Here is a 21279-nt window from a genome sequence, read left to right as displayed (position 1 = left end):
GGACACTTGGAGGAGCCGTGGCATTCCGCAGGATTGTCCCGGGGTTGGCTGAGCTGGCCATCAGGCTCTGGCCCTTTTGATTTTCTTTTGGGACCCCTACCCGGGCCGGTCGCTAACCCTCATCTGCAACATAGGAATGACACCCGGCAGACTTTTGTATTCCACCTAGTGATTTGGCAAACTCAATCCGCTGACTACGGAAAAGAGCAGGGCTAGGAGGGACAAAAAGAAAGGCTCCGCGGATTAGCGAGGACGCGCCTGCAGAAGCAATTCTTGCTGCGAGAGGCGGAGTCTCCGCCGGCAGAGGGCGCTCTAGGTCTCGCTGTGCTTCGGTGCTCCGTGTCTGCGCTCTCTGGGCTCACTGACTGGCGCAAGCGCCCGGAAGAGACAGAGGCAGCTGGTTGGGGAGGGGGCGCATGCGCGCGGGCGACTAGGCATCCGAGGCCCGGGCCTGAACGATAGCATGGAGGGCGAGAAGACGACTGCAAAGCTCTCGGGGTTCGTGTTTGGCTCCCTCGCTTTCCAGCATCTTAACTGCAACGCCGACACGGTGAGGCCACGAGGAGGCACGGCCACGGCCGGGGTAGCGGGAGCTAAGCGGGGGGAGGGGCGGGAATAGCGCCCCACCCCCACCAGGCTAGAAGCTCCCCGGGAGCGGGACTCCTCCCGCCTCCTCGCTTTGTTCATTTGCCTCCCCTCCCCCATTTTTAAAGGACCTACTTTGTGCCGGGTTCTGTGCGTCGGGAGGGGTTTTGGCGTGCGAGGAGTCGCATCGTAGTGGATTGCGTCTTCGCGGTCTGGACACCTTGCGCCTGACCCTTCCCCTCCCCAAACTACGAAAGTGACCTCCGGTCGCACCCGAATTTCCAGAGCCTTGATGGCTTTAAACTCTTAACCAAAACGGAGGCCTCTGAGTTGAGATAGGGAATCTCCACCGAAGGTTATACGCAATTCAATGGACGTTAACATCGTCTATATTTTACTGTGTTTTAAAATTTATTTTTGTTAAATATTTTCCAGTTACATTTTAGTCCGATTCAGGCAGCAAGTCTAGTATTGAGGGTGACACTGCACTCCACAGCCTCTTTTTGAATTTGTAGTCTTATTAATCATTTTACTAGCATTTTCCCCAGCCCTAAAATTTAAAGGAAAAAAAAAAAACCCTTAAATAAAACCAGCCTGCATTGGCCATATCCAGAAATGTATGTTTCATTCTGTATCAGCCCAGGCGGGTAGCATGCTTCAGTATTGGTCCTTTGGAATGGTGGATATTGCAGTGACGTTGTTCTTCAAAATTATTTTTCTTTACAGTGCTGTTTTGTATAAATCGTTCACCTGATTTTACTCACTTCCTATAAATCTTGCTAGGTTTCTCAATCTCCACCTTCATTTCTTACAACACAATATCCGTCACAATTTGTTTAGTCATTATCTATTTCATAGATACCTCTTGTTTGTCACCTTTAAAAAAGCTGATTTCTTTTTCTTTTTGGATATTTTTAGGAGTATAGGCCTAGGATTATTACTTCTGGGTCAAAGTCACAAAACTTTGGGGGCATAGTTCTAATTGCTTCTAAATTGTTCAACTAGTTAGCTCTACCACTAATAAATCGGTTTCCTTATTTTTCTGCAGCTCCTCCCATATTTGTCATTCAGATTTTATCATCTTTGCCTGTACATAGAGTATGAGGTGTACTCTTACTTGCTTTAATTAGTGTTGCTTTTGGTGATTTGAAGCATTTTTTTTTCTTATGACTGTTGATGATTTAGATTTTTGTTTTTGAAAACTTCCCGCTCTTACCATTGACCTTTTTTTAATTGGGGAATTTCGTGCCTAAGAGGTACTGTTAGAAGCAGCCCAGAATACTTGAGACTCAAAGTTGGGCACACGGAATTTTTCTTGGCCACACAATTTGATTTGTAAAAGTATTAAGTTTCTTTTGGCTTTTTGCCTGTTGTGAAATAAAGAAAATAAATCCTTTAAAAGAAGTCATTAAAAAAGAAACTAAACAGTTCAGCAGTGTTGTAAAAAAACTGGCACTTTTATAGGAGTGAGATTACAGAGCTAAGTATATGTTTATTTTAAATTTCCAGGAATATGCATACCTCTTTGATTTAAAAAAAAAGAAAAAAAGGAAGGTACTGGTGTGAAACAAACTTGTAACCCTTTTAAAATAATTGGCTTCCCTAGCCATCCTTTCCTTCAGACAACATACTTATTCTTATTTCACTGTCTATTCCCTTTTTCCTACAGATAGATTACAGTCTCCTAAAATACTTGACTTAATCCTGTTACACTCACTTTTCTTTTAACTGCTAATTATGTCAAAGGCACCACTATCTTTCCATTCTTGATGGTTTATTTTTCTTCAAAAATCTGATCATATGCCAAATCTTTTTTTTTTTAAATATAGCTGTTTATTTACAAGATATATGCATGGGTAAATTTTCAGCATTGACAATTGCAAAACCTTTTGTTCCAATTTTTCCCCTCCTTCCCCCCATCCCCTCCTCCAGATGGCAGGTTGACAAATATATGTTAAATATATTAAAATATAAGTTAAATAAAATATATGTATACATGTCTAAACAGTTGTTTTGCTGTACAAAAAGAATCGGACTTTGAAATAATGTACAATTAGTCTGTGAAGGAAATAAAAAATGCAGGTGGACAAAAATAGAGGGATTGGGAATTCTATGTAGTGGTTCATAGTCATCTCCCAGAGTTCTTTCACTGGGTGTAGCTGGTTCAATTCATTAGTGCTCTGTTGGAACTGATCTGGTTCATCTCATTGTTGAAGATGGCCACATCCATCAGAATTGATCATCTTATAGTGTTGGGGTTTTTTTTAAATTAATTTTATAATTATAAAATTTTTTTTGACAGTACATATGCATGAGTAATTTTTTTTTATAACATTATCCCTTGTATTCATTTTTCCAAATTTTCCCCTCCCTCCCTCTACTCCTTCCCCTAGATGACAGGCTATCCCATACATATTAATGTGTCACAGTATAACCTAGATACAGCATATGTGTGTAAATCCAATTTTCTTGTTGCAAGTTAAAAATTGGATTCCGAAGGTATAAGTAACCTAGGTAGATAGACAATAGTGCTAACAATTTGCATTCAATTCCCAGTGTTCTTTCTCTGGGTGTAGCTGTTTCTGTCCATCATTGATCAATTGGAAGTGAGTTGGATGTTCTTTATGTTGAAGATTTCCACTTCCATCAGAATACGTCCTCATACAGTATTGTTGTTGAAGTGTATAGTGATCTTCTGGTTCTGCTCATTTCACTCAGCATCAGTTCATGTTAGTCTCTCCAAACCTCTTTGTATTCATCCCATATGCCAAATCTTTAGGGAAATGTGGATGTGGAATCAATAGATGCTCATACATCTTATTATAGTGACCAATTATGATTGATCCAGCAGAAGAGATTCTTTCCATTGAGAGATAGGGGATTATAGGGTTTATTGCATATGGTTGTCAAATCAGATGCCTGTACTTTTTCTTTATTCTCAGGGAAAGTTCGATGGGGAGATGGGTGAGAAGGGGTTTTACTGGACATGAATGATTGTTTTTAAAATAAAAGATATCCAAAATAATTTTGTCAGTGAACTTTTCCCTCTTCCCCAAGCTATCAGAACTTTAATATAATTTTCCAAATAATGTTACAGAACTATAGCCTTTTGATTGGTCTTTCTTGTTCAGGGCTTTCTGTTTGATATGTATAATAAAAAATCTTCATTAATTTACTCTTGCTTTCCTTTTCAGATACAGTACACATTACTCCCTTTCATGCAATCTACTTCCAGACAATCTACTCTATCTACTATTCCTTTAAACAGTTTCCTAACTTCATACTTTCTATCAACTGTTATTTCCTTCTTTCCTTCCTTCGTTGCCTCTCAGAATTCCTAGTGTTCTTCAAAGTTCAACTCATTCACCACTTTCAACATGAATTCTTTCTTAACCCCTCAGCGGCTAGTTTCTTCCTCCAATGCCTTTATTTACCTTTTTTTTTTTTTTTTTTTAACTCTTCAAAGGCATGGACTGTGTTGGGTCTTTTTTTTTCACCCCTATGTCTATCCTGGCTTGTTGATGAATAGGCTTTAATAATCTCCAATGAATCCTCATTCAGAGAATAGTGTGAACTCCTTTCAGCAATCAAGTCTCTCCAGACTTTAAAGTCACCCTTCCTATATGCCATAAACTCTCAACTGTAACTAGACTAGGTAAATCCATATCTTCTGAACTTGACATACTTATTCCTGATTCCAAACTTTAACAAATAATTTCTCTTACCAAGAACGTCCTTTTTCCTATTGGACTGTGAACTCCTTGAAACAGACTGGATTGTTGTTTTTTAATCTTTGTATCCTCGGCACTTAACATATGATAGGTATGATAACGGCATGATAGGTAAATCTTATGATATGTTGATAAATACTTATGACTGACTAAATTCTATCCTCAGAGTTCAGCTTATGGTCCTACTTCATTCAATAAACATTAAGAGTTACTGTATTCAGACACTGCTAAGTACTGGGCATTTAAAAAGAGAACAAAAAAGCTCCTTTCTTGAAAGAATTTATATTCTAGTGAGATATAGAAAACAGATATAAATACAATGTAATTTGAGGAAGGAGAGAATGTTAACTTCCAGAGAAATCAGATAAGGATTCAAGAAGAAAATGGCCTCTTAGCTAACTATGGAAGGAAGCTATGCATTCTAAAAGGCAAAGAAAATATCATGCTCATAGGACTATGGGTGAAAGATAGGACATTATGTTCTGAGAACATGGAGTAGGGCCATTTAGGCTTATACATAAATGTATGTGACATACATTTGGAAAGTTAGCTACAGGTCAGATAAGGATTTTTAAATGCTAAGGTGAGTTGGTATTTTGAAAACCACTGGAGATTTTTGAGTAGGGAATAGTATAATTAGACTTGTGATTTAGGAAGATTATTTTGACAGTTGTGGAGAATAAATTAGGAAGAAACAAAGGAAATTGGGGAAAAAACTGATTAGGTTATAACAGTCCAGGAAAATAGGGTGGAGACTAAGTGAGAAGGGGAAAGGTATGGATAGTAAAAATGTTGAGATAGAACTGCAACAACTGGGCAGTGGATTACAAATTTAAGGCAGAAAGGAACTGTTGATGATTCCGAAGTTTCAGATTTCGCTAACAGGAAGATTGATGGTAATCTCAACAGAATAGGAAATTTGGAGAAAGGTCAAAGGGGAAAATTATTTGGTTTGTGTGGGATGTAGGGTGCTTGAATTGCCTGAGATATCCAGAGAGACAGTTGGTGACATGGGACAGCAATTCTAGAGAAAGATTAGGGGTGGATATGAATATATTTATGAATTATCTGTATAAAAATGATATTTGAACCCTTAGAGGACAATAAGATCATTCTAAGGACAGAACTTTAGGGGATCCTCATGGTTAGGGGCAAAAATTAATGATAACCATCAGTAATACGGTCCATATTAATCTTTCTCTTATCACGATTTTTGTAATAGCTATGCCATTTATTTTAATATATTGTTTTTGCCTGTTACTTGACCCATTCCTGCTCTCTCTTCCCGTAGGCCAAATGAAGTGTTCTTTTGTATCCTCTTTGGATATCCTTTTGTATCCATTGTTAGATGTTTAGGTTTGGAATGAATTAATTAGTAAAGATATAGTAAATGCTAACTTATTTCACATATTGCTTTTCTTTTCTATCCCATAGGAAGGTTTTCTCCTTGGGGAAGTAAAAGGTGAAGCCAAGAACAGCATTACAGATTCTCAGTTGAATGATGTTGAAGTTGTTTATACAATTGGTAAGTGTATCATATGTATACCTGTATGTCAGACCTGAAAATGATCTGGATAAATGATTTTTAAAATTATATTTTAATGTTTATATAGATTTTTAATGTTTATTAAACTTTCTGCATATGTAATCTTTTAAAAAATTTTCAATAGTGTTTTATTTGTCCAATTATATGTAAAGATAGATATTAGCATTCATTTTTGTAAATTTTTGAGTTCAAATTTTTCTTTTTCCCTTTCCTTTCCCAAAGATAACTAGCAATCTGATATAGATTAAATATATGTAGTCTCAACAGTTTTAGTCAAAAAGTGTGTTCTTGAAATTTGGGGAATCTTTGGGTTTATCAATAATAGATTACTATAGTCATTAACTATTGTGTCCTTAACCTCTTCCATTGATACTTAGCTAATACCAAATGATTAATTTGAGTCATTTCTCTATATATTTTGGAAATGAGGCCTTTATCAGGACCCTTAAATGTAAAAATGATTTCCCAATTTATTGTTTCCCTTCTGATCTTGTCTATACTAGTTTAACTTAATATAATAAAAATTATCTATCTGGTGTTCAATAATAAATTCCATTGGATACAGATTCCTTCCTTCTCCATAGATCTGAGAGTAAACTATCCTGAATAGGATAGTTTACCTCTCAGTGCTTATATCACTCTTTATGTCTAAATCATGAACCCATTTAGGTCTTATATTGGTATGTGGTATTAGGTGTGGGTCCAGCCCTAATTTGTTCCATACTAGTTTCCGATTTTCCCAGTAATTTTTGTCCAATAGTGAGTTCTTATCCCAAAAGCCAGGGTCTTTGGGTTTGTCAAACCGTAGATATAATTATTGATTATTTTGTCCTGTGAACCTAACCTATTCCACTGATCAATACTCTATTTCTTAGCCATACCAAATAGTTTTGATGACCATTGCTTTATAATATAGTTTTAGGTCTGGCACAGCTAGGCCAACTTCATTAGTATTTTTTTTTTTTCATTAATTCCCTTCAAATTCTTGACCTTTTGTTCTTTCAAATGAACTTTGTTCCTATTTTTTCTAGATCTGTAAAATTATTTCTTGGGAGTTTGATTGGTATGGCACTAAACAAGTAGATTAATTAAGGTAGTATTGTCATCTTTGTTTTATTTGCTCAGCCTACCAGAAAGCACTTGATATTTTTCCAACTGATTAGATCTGACTTTATTTGTGTGTAGTTGTGTTTTGTAGTTGTGTAAATACAGTTCCTGACTTTTCCTTGGCAGACAGATTCCCAAATATTTTATACTATCAACAGTTAATTTGAATGGAATTTCTTTTTGTATCTCTTGCTGCTGGACTTTGTTGGTAATATATAAAAATGCTGATGATTTATGTGGATTTATTTTGCATCCTGCAACTTTGCTAAAATTGTGAATTGTTTCTAGTAGTTTTTTAGTTGATTCTCTAGGGTTCTCTAAGTATACCATCATATCATTTGCAAAGAGTGATAATTTAGTTTCCTTGTGACCTACTTTAATTCCTTTAATCTCTTTTTCTTCTTTTATTGCCAAAGCTAGCATTACTTATACAATACTGAATATTAATGATGATAATAGGCAGCCTTATTTCACTCCTGATCTTATTGGGAATGGTTCTAGTTTGTCCCCATTATATATGATGCTTGCTGATGGGATTTAAATAGATGCTACTGATCATTTTAAGGAAAAATATGCTCTCTAGTGTTTTATAGGAAAGGGTGTTGGATGTTATCAAATGCTTTTTCTGCATCTATTAAGATAATGATATGATTTTTGTTAATTTGGTTATTGATATAGTCAATTATGCTAATAGTTTTCCTAATATTGAACCAGCCCTGCATTCCTGGTCCTACTTAGTCATGGTGTAGTATCCTGGGGATGATTTTCTATAATCTTTTTGCTAATATTTTATTTATAATTTTTGCATCAGTATTCATTAGGTTATGGAAAATCATCCCCAGGATAATATATTCTACTGAAATCTGATTTGGCTTTTGACATGGGAATAAGGTATCTCAGCTTTTAGACATCTGTTAGTGTTGGTGTTTTTTTTTTTCCTATTCAGTTAATCTCTGCATTAGTAAAGAGTTAATGTATTTTTTGAGGAATCCAGACTAATAATTTGGTAAGTTTAGGGGTACTTTCCCTATGAGGAAATTCTGTCTACCAATTTGAGTCAGTGATTAGTGCGCAACTTACAGTTTTAAAGATTTATTTGGGCTCTGATCCATAAGGTTCCAAGAGTCACTTGGCCAAAATGTGTCTGAGGCAGGATCTGAACCTAAGTTTTACTGACCTTGAGAGCAGGCCTCTGTGTATTACACCTAGACATCAATACATCTAAATTACAAAGTATGTAGTTTATTGCTTAAAGTTTATTAATTATTATAAAAAGTAGTTCTTGCATATAATTTAGTGTTATTAAGAAACCAAGAAGATGGGTATAGAGAATATATAAAAGATTTTATTAATGCTAATGCTTTATAAAAATATGAAAGTAGAGAAAGAACATCTTGAAATTCAGTGAAAAATATAGTAGACTAAGTTTGTGTCTTTGGGAAATATTTGTAATCTTCACTTGCAATGTTAAGAATTTCAATTCAATTAACATAAAACTATTCATCTTCTCCTTTCAGACATACAAAGGTACATTCCATGCTATCAGCTTTTCAGGTAAGTGTTACATGTGAAGAATTCTTTTGTGATTAGGTTATGTTAAGCAAGGAAGAATAATTTATTAAACACCTATTACAGGCCAAGAATTGCACTGGAAAATACAAAGATAAAAATGACAGTGCTTGCCTTCAAGAAGCTTAGGTTCTTAGAAGATGCCTCTAAGTACAACTGTAGGGGCCATAAATCAGTACTTGTAGAAGGAGGCTACAGGGCTGTTGGGAGAAGAAGTTGAAGAAAGAAAAAAATAAAACATGTTAATAAACGTGGCCAAGGAGATTTTTATTGACTTTGTTCAGAATTCACAGTTGAGAAAGTCAAAACTAGAGTGAAGCTTCATGCTTTTCAGTGTACTTTCCAGTATTTATGCACCATTTGCTTCAATGAATCTTTGTACTTCTCCCATCCACTTATATGTACAATATTTTTGCATGTTTGCTTTGCCATTGGAATGTGAGCTCTTTGAGGGATTGTTTTTTTCTGCTCTTGTATCCTCAGGCTTAACATAGTTGTTGACCCAGAGCAAGCTCTTAATTGATGCTTATCAACTATATTGACTGACAGATAATCAAATATTTTGTTTCTTCCAGGATTTAGGATTTCATTGTCTGGAAAATCCCACCTATTTATAAATCATAAGGGTCTTGGCCAAAGGAACCTATCTAGTATCCAAGGAAGAATATTTGCCTTCAAGTCCAATCAATACTGATTTTTATCAAATATTAAGCTATAATACATAGCAATTTCAAAATCTGTTGTGTATCAGGAATGAAAAGATATTAGAGAAATAATATATGATGTGTTGTATTTAGCATTGCCAAAAGCAAGGCAACCATAGATTGGTGAGGTTAGATATCGAAAATAGCAACTATAATGAATCCTTTTAATAGTTCTTTTCGTCAAAAAGCAGCCATCAAAGTACTTTGTGTTTCTCCTCTGCCCTATCTATCTCAGGATCTTTCAAAGTATTTTTCTCTACAAACATTTTGCACAACACAGAAAGTTTGAACTCCTTAGTTATGTGAAGTTTCCAGTCAATAAGTTCACCTATTTTATTATTGTTGTTGTTGTTCTGTATAGGTCATAATTAGACATGTTTGAAATAAGTACTTCTGATAAGCAAGTTTTGTCTATGTTGCAAATAATTATTATGTATGTTCTCAATAGGCAAAATTTATAATAAAAAATACTTAGAAATTTTCTTTTATCTCTGATATCCAAAAGGAGATTTTAATCAATATAATCCATTTATTATTTGCTGGGCACTGTGCTAAGTTCTACAAATATGGAGAAAGGAAAAAATAGTCTGTGCCTAATCAACAGAGGTGAGATGCTAGCTTCCTAAAGAAGATAAAACTATAGTTAGGACTTGAAAGGGTCTAGGAGACAGATCAGGAAAGAAAATATTCTGTGTATGGGAGGATAGTCAGTGAAAATGCTTGAAGTTGGAAGATAGAGTATATTGTTCACAGCAAGGAGACCAATACCACCGGGCTAACGAGTCGGGATATAGCGCTGTGTAAGGTAAAAGAAGACTAGAAAGATGGGCTTTGGTCTCCTCTGCAGAAATGGTAGACTGTAGGTGTGAAATACTGCATATACTGTCAGATTTAGTTGATGGGTTAGATTTGTTGAGTTGGGTTTCCCCCCCCCCCTTTTTTTTTTTGTTTTTTTGTTTTTTACATTCAGTTGCCAGGGATGATTTTTGGGGAAGAAGCACAAGGAATATAGGAAAAGTGATATAAAAACAAATAATAACTTTAATAATAACTAAAAATAAAAGTTTCTTGATATATTCTTTTAAAGAAGAGAATAACCGGTGGTAGACTAGGAATTAAGCAACTTTATTTGAAAACTTTTAGAAGATGCCTTTTATATATTTTAGGGCTAATTTTTAATGAATGTCAAGGCAGACTGTTTCCTGTTAACTTTGCTGGCATATTGATACTTGTTGCTTTGGATTGAGGTACTTTGGTTAGGACCAATTGCAATATGATACTGGCATTGAGGGGATTGTTTATAAAGGAATTTCAATTGAAATATATTTTCATCTGCTTCTTTTTAGCTTTTATAACTCAATAGGTGAACTAAATGAGCAGGCACTGAAGAAACTCATCTCATGCTGCAAAAAGGTTGGGACTTGCTCTATATCTGTGACTCACTTAATTATCTGATTTTTTTGTTTGTTTCTAACAAGAGTAAAAAAGTCACTATAACTTTGCATATATAACTTTTTAAATCTTCACATTATCCTCCAAGTTGGGAGGGGAAAAAAAAGATGAAAGGCAAGTTATTGTAGGGCTATAGGCAAGTCAATGAGCTTCTCTCAGCCTGTTTTCTCATGTCAAAGGAAGATAAAATGTTGTACCCAAAAACTTTTTTTTTTTTTTTTTTTTTTTTTAAGTAAGCTCTAGGGCAGCTGGGTAGATAGAGCATTATCCCTGAAGTCAGGAGGACCCAAGTTCAAATGTGACCTCAGACACTTAACACTTCCTAGTTGTGTGACCTTGGGCAAGTCACTTAACCTCAATTGCCTCAGGGTGGGGGGTAAGTGAGTAGGAAAGCAAGCAAGCTCTAAATTCTTTCCAGATCTGAGTGACAGGCTCCTTACCACAGAATTTGAGTGTTAGGCTAAAACTCAAAAGGTAATTCTAAGCCTGAAGGATTCCCCCTTTAGTGGGAAGAGCACTGGTTCCAGAGTCAGAGGACCTGGGTCAAATTAGTATTCTTCTAAATTGTTGACCCTGGGCAAGTCATTTTACCTCCCTAAGTCTGTTTCCTCATCTTCAAAAGGAGAGGATTAGGTCAGATGGTCTCTGAAAAAGAGGATCTTTAAATATTTGCCAAGATTTTGCTTAACTACTTCAAGTAAGGGAAATCTAACTAAATCCTTATTTGCCCAAAACACCCAAGGAAACCTACTTTTGGAAAACTTTGTTAAGAATTTTTTTTTTTTTTTACCTAAATCAACTTGCTTCTAATTCTACTCTTTGAGACCACATAGAACAAGTCTGATCCTTTGGACAGCTTTTAAGATACTTGAAGAAGGTAGCTATCTGTGCTAAATCTTATCTTTTTTTCTGGCAAAAGATTTCAAGTTCCTTCAAATAATCCTGATATTATGAACTTGACCCTTCATCATCCTGATTGCCCTAATCTGAACATCCTTCATCTTATCAATAACTGAGCAGTATATCTTTTTGGTCTTATCAGAGCAGTCTATCAACTTTCTGATTTATTAATTCTTATGAATAAAAATTTTTGATTAACTGATTTTTACCTTTTAACTCAGTTGCATTAATCATTTAAAAATGATGTCAAATAATTAAAGTTTGGGTTTCATATCAAAAACAGTTAAGTTCTTTTCTCAAATTATTTTTTTAGTAAAACCTAAAAAACGCACAAGAATACTTTAATTACAAACCAATACTTACATTTTTGGATTGTACAAAATGTATATTTATAAATCCTCAAGTTTGTCAAGAGTTTTTCTAAATGGTAATTGCTATTTTCAATGTTTTATTTTTTTGTCTCATTGTGGTAGTACAATATTAAGTAATAATATTTTATTCTCCCCCTCTTAGAATGTTATTGGATGGTACAAATTCAGGCGTAATTCAGATCAAGTGATGACATTTCGAGAGAAGATTGTTCACAAAAATTTACAAAAATATCTTTCAAATCAAGAACTTGTTTTTTTGTTACTAACACAAAGCATAATCACAGAAAGCTTCTCCACTCATAGGTTGGATCATGCATTACATAGACCTCAAGAAGGGTAAGTTGTACATATTTGTGTTAGCTAGTAAAGTTCAGGATGTACTATGCTGTGATTTTTCAATATTTAGTTCTTAAATATATAAATTTATAAGTTGATAGAACAACCTTTTATGCAAGGATTTATGTGAGATGAGCCTTTCCCTTTCCCAGAAAGGGTCATAGTAATCCTTGAAATATTGGGAAGAAAATCACAAATTTCTCCTTTATTTAGTGATACTAATATCAGTAATACTATCTCATGTTAAATTAATATTTTTACTATGTAGCATAAAGATTTGCTAAAAATACATTGACTTGATGGCTGAGGTTTTTTTTTCCCAACTAATGGAAAATAGCTTATGCCAATTATTGTTATGCCTAATTATAGTGGTATTCCATTTTAAGTGAACTAATCCGTATAAATCATCACGTGTTTTTAATATTTGATAGTTGTTATAGATAAAAGTAATTGCTTATAAATTGGATTTGTTTTAAAGGAGTAATTTTTTAAAAAAAACAAATATTAGAGGATATTTGTCTGTCTCATTTGTGCAAGGTAGTCTGTTAAGAGTAGGAACTGAAAATAATAAAGTGCCACTGCTAATTTTCAATTTTTCTATAAATTCATATCAAAAATGTTTTTTAGAGTTTTCCATAAAGTGCCTTTAGTGGTGACCAACTTGGGAACATCTGAGCTGCAGGGATATAAAACTGTGTCAGGTTCCTACATATCTACTGCCTTTGGCCGAACAGTCCGTGCACATAGGTAAGATGGTTCCTCAGCCACTGACTGTGCAAATATACTCATTTTCTTGGGGATGGAGGTGGGGGGTAAGTCATTATGCATATAGTATGACTAAATTTATACTATAACACTTTCATCAGGTCCTCATGCCTTCTTGATAATCCTTTTATTCCTCTTTCATTGCCTATCATATCATTAGATCATTAAACATAATTAAATGCCTGATTTGTGTCAGGCCTTGTGAAAGACATGCAGTAAAAACAGTCCCTTGCATTTTCTTTCCTTTTGCAGAAAAGCAACGTATACATAAATGAGAAAATATGTATTCTTTTTGTCCAAGGCATTAGAAAAGCACCAAGAGCCTCATGGTATCTGGGGACTGCTGGGGAATATAGTTTATGACTGGAGCTTCTGCTCTTGGAATTCCATTCTTTCCCAAATGGTTGGCCCAAACTTTTTCCTTTCTGTCTCAACTTTGCTTTCATTCCCTTTTCCCTCCAAAGATCTTTACTATCTGTCATATCGATAAAAACCCATTCAATATGAGTTTCCTGATCTTTATCACTTCTTTCTTTGATGGTCTGAAAGAAAGTGGTCTTTCTCTTTAAAAATTCTGCTAATTCTGCATAATCCTATCTGATTTCCTATCACCATTCTTCTAGGACCATGTTCCATCATTTTATCTTTCCTACTTTTAAGAGTTAAGATTCTCTTATCTAATATCTCATCCTAAAAAAAAAAAATCTTTTGACCCTACAACATATTCCACCTTTCTTACTTTTATCTTAAATTAAAAAGAAAAAAAAAATTGTACTCTACTTCCTTCCTACTGCTTCACAAAACCAGTATTCAAGGTTCCTATATCATCTGCATCAAATTTTCATTTTGCAGATAAATTATATTTATAATGTAATATTGTAATATACCATTTACATAAAAGGAAATCTTTCTTTCACCAACAGGTCAGAATTTTTTAATGAAGATGGCACTTTAAAAGAGGTTCAGAAGATAAGTGAACTGTATACCACCCTACAGGAAGAATTAAAGGTAAGTATTTCAAATCTTTAAAGATTATTCTAGATTTGGAAATGAGTGATACAATTCAGGAAGTGTTAGAATTTGTTATGTTGCCCTGTTCTATCCAGTAGAATTCCTTTTACTTAATATAAGCTATTAATGTATTATGAATTAGAATGTTATCTGTATAATTAAACTGATTTTCTTTTGCAGGAAATATGCACTCAAGTATTAGACAGTGAACAGTTAGTAGAAAAATTAATAAAGGATATAAATCGTCTAAAAGAAGAACTTGCAAGAAAAAAGAGAGCAAAGGCTCTAGCATCAGGTAAAAAGAAAAGTTAATAATTCTTACACTGTTTTAGAGTTTATTATTTTAGGGCTGCCATTCACAGATATCCATAATAATTCACTTTTCTAGCACTTTCAGATTGACAAAATTTTGTTACTTTACAAGCAAACGGTGCACTCCCAGTTTTACAAAAAACAAAACAAAACAAAACAAAAAAAAACCCCAGAGGCTCAGAAAATAGCTTGGATATCCTGTCATAACCAGTTATAGCACACACTCATTCTACTGTTTTGTTGTTGAACTTTTACCTAACTTTCACTTTAACAAAATTGACATAGTCAGCAATTTTTGGTTAGTAGCATTACTGATGGAGAGGTTTTGCTAAACGAAAAGGAACCTTTCTTCAATTCTGCTTTAGGAAGTCAGCTTTGGCAAATTTAAGCTAACCCTGCTGAATATCCTAAGAAATATTATTCTGGATAAATAAGGTATGAAAGGCCTTAGATCCTGCTATCCTATGTCAATCTGAACATTTATATAATGTTGAATAATAAAATTGCATTTGATTTAGCAGTAAGGAGCCGTGACCTGGAACCAGAAGAGAATGTTCTTCTCTGTCAAGCTTTAAAGACGTTTTTCCCAACTTGTGGACTTCTTCATTCCTGTGTTGTTTGTTTGAAAGGCAGGCAGGTTTCTAGAAACTCTTGTAACATTGACCATAAACTTGATCTGGTGAATGAATTAACTCTGATGCTAGAAAGCCCTGATTTTCCAGAAGATGATGAAACAAAATGTGGAATTAAGCGTAAGTCTCTTGACTTAGAGAGCCAAAGCCCAGTCAAGAAAATACGATCGTTAGAAATTCATAATCAGTCTCTTAAAAAAGATCACGAAAACAGTGAACAGGAAAAAGAACTGACAAGCAGTACAGAAACGGATGAAGATGCTGAGAAATTTAAGGGTGGTATTGATTATCCAGAGTCACCAACTTTCTGATGTTTATACAATTTTTCTGATTGACCAGACTGATCAAAAGACAACAGAGTGGAAAAACACTCACTATGTTTTGAATAAATTATAATAATTTTCCAAAGTATTGCTTCATATAAAGTATTATGGAAACTTAGGAATGTGACAAGTTTTATTATAGTACTTTAGGAGTAAATCAAAAATTACTAGTCTTTGTCCAAGTTGTTTCTTAGTGTTTGTAAATAAAAGCTTTCATGGAAACTTAATCCACTTTGTAGATAAAATATTTCATTAAAAAAAAATTCTAAAACCTGAAGCTTTTTAAAATTTGGTGTAAGAAATAAAGGCCAATTTAGTGAAATTTCATAATTTAATTCAGGTTTTCACTGCATACATTTTCTTATGTCTAAATCAGTTTTCAGACTGGTCATTCCTAAAGCCTAGTCCAGTCAAGAAGTCATACCACCTTCTGTATTTCTTTGTATATGTTTTTTCCTCTCACTAGAAATTAAATTCTTCAGTGGCAAAAACTTTTTTGGGTTATCTGTCATGATATGAAAGAATGATAACTTGTCTCTGAAATCCACCCCAACGTTTTAACAAATTTCAGTTAAAATTCTAAAAGGTTTAGTTTAAAATTAACACACAATTCCTCTGATTTAGTGTGTATATATGTATAAAACTCACCTCCCTCACTTTCCCTGTAAAATCAAGAAGTCTGCTGGTAGAACCAAGCACCCATGTTCACATCTACAATAACTGAATGATGTCAGTTCAGGTAAGTTTTAAATTTTCTACCACAAGAGTGAAAATTACTTGAAATCAGATATGAAAGATCTGTACAGTTCCTTGGAAACCATTTTTTCCAGCCTCTTTTTACAAATGAGGAAACTGAGGTCCAAAGAACTCAATACAGAAACAGGCCAGGGACTCTGTATGCACAAAATGTTTTTAGAATTGAAACAATTGATAGTACACAATCTGTCAAATAAATTTTATTGGTATTAGCTTTTTCTCAATATTTGATGTTACAAATTTTGGGATCTTTCAAATAGGCAGGATCCTTGTAAGTAACTGGCATAAATCCTGCAAAAAGATAATTTCTTTTAAGTTTTTCCACTGCAATTTATAAAAAAATTATAAAAATATTAAACATATAATAAAAGCTTTTATAGCCTGACAAAATCTGGAGCAAACAAATTAAGAGCCCATTCCCTCAAGACTAATGGTTAGAGAAGATAAGTGTCTGCAAAGAAGTGCAAACCAAGAATAGCAGAAAAAGGTGAAATTTAGTGTTGCATGAAACCTGTTAAAAGACAAATATGCTTACTTCATTGCTGATAAAACAGCCCAAATGTTTTTGCAAATTTTTGGAATAATTTAAGAAAAGTGACTTAATCACTTTCTTTGATCCAAAATCCCACTTGGGATTTTATACCCCAAGGAGATTATTATGTGAAAAATATTCATAGCATCATTTTAAAAAATAAATGAAAGCTGGATGTCTAATTTGACAGTTGCCAAAAAAGCTATAGTCTCACTGTGCCACAAAAATGAAGACCGTGAATTCAGAAAGCATAGCAAGACATGTATGGGTTAGCCAGTGAAGAAAATAAGAACATACACTGACCACAAGGTAAATGAAGGCAGCCCTCCAAAGCAGAACAACTACACAAAATTAAAGTACAAAAGGACAAAATGACACTCTTTGTTATTATCAGGCTATTCTGCTTAATTCTTAGGAGAAACTTATGAGGGACTTGGGTATTGGTTGGAAAGTATCACATGTAAAGTACCCCAAAACATATAAAATGTACGATGGGGAAAAAACATTGGATAGTAATTATTCACTAATACTTACCCATTATCTGAGCCCGCTTAATAGCCTTTGTAATCTCTCTCTGTTTTTTCCCACATAAGCCTATAAATGAAAAATATTTTCATTAATTTCATTCCAACAGAAAAAGTTAATGCTTAAAATATACTTTTAAACAAACTTTGCTTTAAAAGAAAAACTTTCAAAATTTCCCATCCTTTATGCTTTGGAGAGTTGCACTAAAATAGTTAATTGAGCTTTAACTGCACAAAATTCAACTACTTTGCCTAACCTGTAACATCTACTCACCAGTTATTAGAAAATAGCTAATTTTCTTAAAGATAAACTAAAATTAGTTTTAAATCATTTACACATTAAAATATTCACAAATAGGCTTTAATGTAAATACCTGTTATGTGTCTTCCATAAATGCATCCAGTGAATGGAGAAATAAACTGAGACAAAAGCTGTTGATAGTTTTATAAACAAAAATCAAAATTAGTAGTAGTTTAAACTAATAACTTTTTTGTTGTTCACTGTTTAATTTTTGTCCCGTTACATTCAAAATAATTTTTAAGCTTTTTCTTTTCAAAATATATTCATAGTTTTTAACACTTGCTTTTGCAAAATCTTGTGATTTTTCCCCTTCCTTTCATGGCAAGTAATCCAATATATGTTTAACATGTTCAGTTCTTCTATACATATTTCCACAACTGATAAACAACTCTTAAAAAGTCCTTAAAATTTTTTTCTTTAGTACTGTAATACCAATTCACATTTACATGGTAAAAAATGTTGCCTTAACAACACTTTCAGGTAGGTATGTTTTTCCCATTTTAAAGACAGGTTTTAAAAAGGTGTGCACAGGTGTTCAGTGTCATAGCATAGAGCTAGAAAATAGAAGTACTGAAACCTTGGCCCAGGTTGTGTTGATTTCTAAATACATTGGAAATGTCCCTTATTAAACTATAAGGTCTGACACAATCATATACTTATATTATTTTTGGAGGGGACATAAATATCTTTAAGAAATACTAAGCCCAATTATTAACAACTTGAGTTTGAAGTTTTAAATGTTCCTATGAAATCTCCAATTAAAAATATGCTTAGATGCATTATCATCAGGGAAGGAAATATGTTTACCCCCTCTTAAATACCAAGTTTCTAAAAAAGTTTTCCTTTTGCATACTCATCTTTAACCTCAGTCCTAAACATGGTGAAACAAATTTCCTCAACTGAGAGAGAGGTGATTATAGAGATGTTATATGGCATATGCTGTCAAGTGTACTGGTTTTACACAAATGTTCCCTGTTCCAAAAATGTAGTTCTTTTTTAGAATATAAGGAGAAAAAGAATAAAAATGCATTCAAAAATTATTTACACTTTTGCTTCATTATACAAAGAATAGTGAATGTAAGTGTATGCAATGATCCATTACCGTTATGAATTATCAGTTAAATAGTGGAAGGGTCTTTATAACTTTAAAAGTTTTCATGTCACCATATTAAGAGTGGTTTTTTTCCCCTCCCTCACCATTACTTTACATTTCTTTGCTTGCAGTACAGTTCTTATATAATTTAATATCTTATATAATTTGTTCATTCTAATCATCTGTGTCAGAAAATAAACTTGGTTAGAAATTGGTATATAATACTCGTAAGTGAAATACATGAGCTTTATGACATCTATTAAGCCATTCTTGCTTACTCCTTTGGATGACTGCTATAATTTGGCAATTCCAGTTAATTAAAATTAAAGGAACAGATATTGCTGGTATTAGCACTGTAAGTGTCCTCACATTTAAGAATTTTAGAATTAAGCTCCCATTTTAAAAAATATTAAAAAAAAAAAAAATTTAAACAATTATCAGACAACAAAGTCCCACATTCAAGCATCTCTGGTAATAAATTCAGCCCTTACCTGTACATTTTTATAATCTACAGGTTTTCCACACAAAAGACATTTTTTGTTTGGTTCCTTGTATGGATTTTCCATTGGAACTGGCTAGATTTATAGGGAAGAGGAAGAAAAAGAATCTCTTAAAATTATAATTCAGTGGCACTATATAGATAGCAGTTAATGCATATCTTTTCTGAGTTTTAAACCTTTTGAAAAATTAAAAATACCTTAGGAAAGTATTATTGTCCCCATTTTACAAATGAGAAAGCAGAAATCCATAGCAATTAAGTGAAAAAATTTAACAAAGTCGAAAAGTATCAGAGGCACAATCTGAATCAAAGTAGTTTCTGAAATTAATTTGCCAATGCCTCTAAATATGTGGTATCCCCATTATGTCTTGTAATCAACTGTTTTGATTTATTATCTTTAAACATTTGATTTGTATACCTATCTTATATACGTATATTTCTGGTCATGGAAAAATTTCTCAGGTGAAAAGGATGAGAGAATGGGAGAAGTTTAAGAAACCCTGAATTTATATACCTAGCATATAATCTTGCACATAGAGCTTAAAAATGATAGTTGAATTGAAAATATGGTGAAAGCATAAGAGAGAGGAAATATTTGGAGCAAAATCAAGAGAAGCATACTTTCATACTAAAAAATTTCAGCAATAAGTATTTTTGCTAATAATTTTACATGTAATCATTTAGAGAAAAAAAATTAACATTGATATTTCCACATAATCTTTATTTATACTTCCAAAAAAGCTTGAGAAATGACTCAACATACTGAGAACTAGTTTGTTATAAAGGATTTTTTTTTTAAAACTTAGTTTCCTGTGACTGGGAGAGAGAGTCCAATCCCATTTACAAAATCCACAGGAACTTAAAAGTAATGGCCTTTTTTTTTCAAAATACATGTGAAAACAGTTTTCAACATTCACCCTTGCAAAATTTTGTGTTCCAGAATTTTTCTTCCTCCCCCAGACTGCAAGTAATCCAATATATGTTAAACATGTTCAGCAATCTTTCTTACCAGGTCTTCATTAATGGCCACCTGTTTATACTGGGAACAACTTCTCCAAAGTACTGTAACTAAACAGAAAACAAAAAAAAAAATCAATTGTTAACTACATCTTTAGTGATGCTTTTTACTCCAAAAAAAAGTCAAGAAGAAAAGTCTTGTTTTACAACTATTTTAGCAAGTAGAGCAACCTTTTATATGCCAAATATGTTAAAAATGAGAATTCAAGTGCACCCTCTTTCTGGGTGGGTCCCATTTTGGTCCTAATGCAGTAAAAAGTTCCCCCCTCCCCTCCCCAGCTCACTATCTGGAATTGGCAAACAGTTCAGAGATAAGGTAACCTAGCCTGAATTAAATTCAGACCAGTTGGTGGAATAAGGGACAGATGATGAGATTAAAACAAAGGGGGAAGGCAGTAAAATCAACTTGACTGCATCGCTTAGTCCTGGTGTGGGCCTCGGGAAGCCATCAGTAGATGAACTAGTCCCTCCCCTAAAAGAACGTAAGGGGGAGGAGGTGGGGACCCAGAAAAGTTACGCAGGCCCTATCAAGCGCTAGCTTTACAGACTGCTCAGCTAATCCAACAACCTGGAAGGCAGATTTTATTATTGTATCCATTTTGCACACGAGGAAACGTAAGTAGGCAGGCTGTGACTTGTCCGGGGTCACACACCTGTAAGCGTCTGAGGCCGAATTGGAACTCGGATCTTTTGCCTCAGCCCCATGTTCTAAGCACTGCCCCACAGAACTGCCTCCGTCTTCGGCGCTAAAACGACGCCGGGAATGTGACAAACGCTTAATGTTAGTTGACAATGACTGACTAATAAATGGGGAAGGAACAGCCCGGGATTACTAGTAGAGAAGTCGCTTAAAGGAAAGCCTTGAGTGCCGAGTCACTCCTTCCCCGAACCCCCGAGACCGCAACTCCCGATTTTGCAAGAGATCAAAAAAGCTGAGGGAGGGCGCTTACCAGGCTGAACCCCGCGGCAAGCGCGGCCAATGCAAGCACTTCCCAAACGCAAGATTATCTTCTCCCTCCCAAGCGCAAGAGAACCGACTGGGACCGCCATGGCAAACCTAATAACCTTCCCAGCCTCATTTAAAAAAAAAAAAAATTCGGAATTATCCCTTCCGGTTCACGGTTTACTTACCGTGATGTAATTACCGGATGTAATTATTCTCTGAGCCTAATGGTCGGCTGAGAAGGCTAGAGTGGATGACGTGATTAAGCCC

The 21279-nt window shown here is 34.3% G+C and overlaps 2 protein-coding genes across 4 annotated transcripts; one reads left to right on the top strand and one right to left on the bottom strand.

Moving 5' to 3' along the window:
- Window positions 1-385: 385 nt before the first annotated feature.
- Window positions 386-15835, top strand: ABRAXAS1 (abraxas 1, BRCA1 A complex subunit). 2 transcript variants are annotated; one of them, XM_074273935.1, is made up of 9 exons: window positions 386-550; window positions 5751-5841; window positions 8487-8523; window positions 10589-10655; window positions 12108-12301; window positions 12929-13048; window positions 13990-14074; window positions 14258-14372; window positions 14911-15835. In XM_074273935.1, the coding sequence occupies exons 1-9, from the start codon at window positions 464-466 to the stop codon at window positions 15330-15332; spliced, it is 1218 nt and encodes a 405-aa protein (XP_074130036.1). In that variant the 5' UTR covers window positions 386-463; the 3' UTR covers window positions 15333-15835. The 2 variants fall into 2 exon arrangements, with proteins under 2 accessions (XP_074130036.1, XP_074130035.1); XM_074273934.1 differs by having other exon boundaries at window positions 14908-15835.
- Window positions 8656-21165, bottom strand: MRPS18C (mitochondrial ribosomal protein S18C). Of its 2 annotated transcripts, none has more exons than XM_074273937.1 (6): window positions 21017-21165; window positions 20059-20117; window positions 19042-19125; window positions 17531-17588; window positions 17167-17226; window positions 8656-8738 (listed from the first exon to the last, which is right to left on the bottom strand). In XM_074273937.1, exons 1-6 carry the CDS (start codon window positions 21114-21116, stop codon window positions 8731-8733), a joined length of 369 nt encoding a protein of 122 aa, XP_074130038.1. In that variant the 5' UTR covers window positions 21117-21165; the 3' UTR covers window positions 8656-8730. The 2 variants fall into 2 exon arrangements, with proteins under 2 accessions (XP_074130038.1, XP_074130037.1); XM_074273936.1 differs by lacking the exon at window positions 8656-8738 and adding an exon at window positions 16276-16391.
- Between the last annotated feature and the right edge of the window lie 114 nt (window positions 21166-21279).

The sequence above is a fragment of the Sminthopsis crassicaudata genome, chromosome 6 (genome assembly GCF_048593235.1).
Source record: "Sminthopsis crassicaudata isolate SCR6 chromosome 6, ASM4859323v1, whole genome shotgun sequence".
NCBI lineage: Eukaryota > Metazoa > Chordata > Mammalia > Dasyuromorphia > Dasyuridae > Sminthopsis > Sminthopsis crassicaudata.
This window is presented reverse-complemented; position numbering and strand designations above follow the sequence as displayed.

What these genes read in the sequence shown, in the direction of transcription:
- MRPS18C (XM_074273936.1), bottom strand. Translation starts at nt 21,116, where the DNA reads ATGGCGGTCCCAGTCGGTTCTCTTGCGCTTGGGAGGGAGAAGATAATC. An exon ending in TTATGGAAGACACATAACAG is followed by an intron (nt 17,227 to 17,530) that starts GTATTTACATTA and finishes TTTCATTTATAG; the next exon opens with GCTTATGTGGGAAAAAACAG. An exon ending in TAAGCGGGCTCAGATAATGG is followed by an intron (nt 16,392 to 17,166) that starts GTAAGTATTAGT and finishes ATCTTTTTGCAG; the next exon opens with GATTTATGCCAGTTACTTAC.
- ABRAXAS1 (XM_074273934.1), top strand. Translation starts at nt 464, where the DNA reads ATGGAGGGCGAGAAGACGACTGCAAAGCTCTCGGGGTTCGTGTTTGGC. An exon ending in TGAAGTTGTTTATACAATTG is followed by an intron (nt 5,842 to 8,486) that starts GTAAGTGTATCA and finishes TTCTCCTTTCAG; the next exon opens with ACATACAAAGGTACATTCCA. An exon ending in CCATGCTATCAGCTTTTCAG is followed by an intron (nt 8,524 to 10,588) that starts GTAAGTGTTACA and finishes GCTTCTTTTTAG; the next exon opens with CTTTTATAACTCAATAGGTG.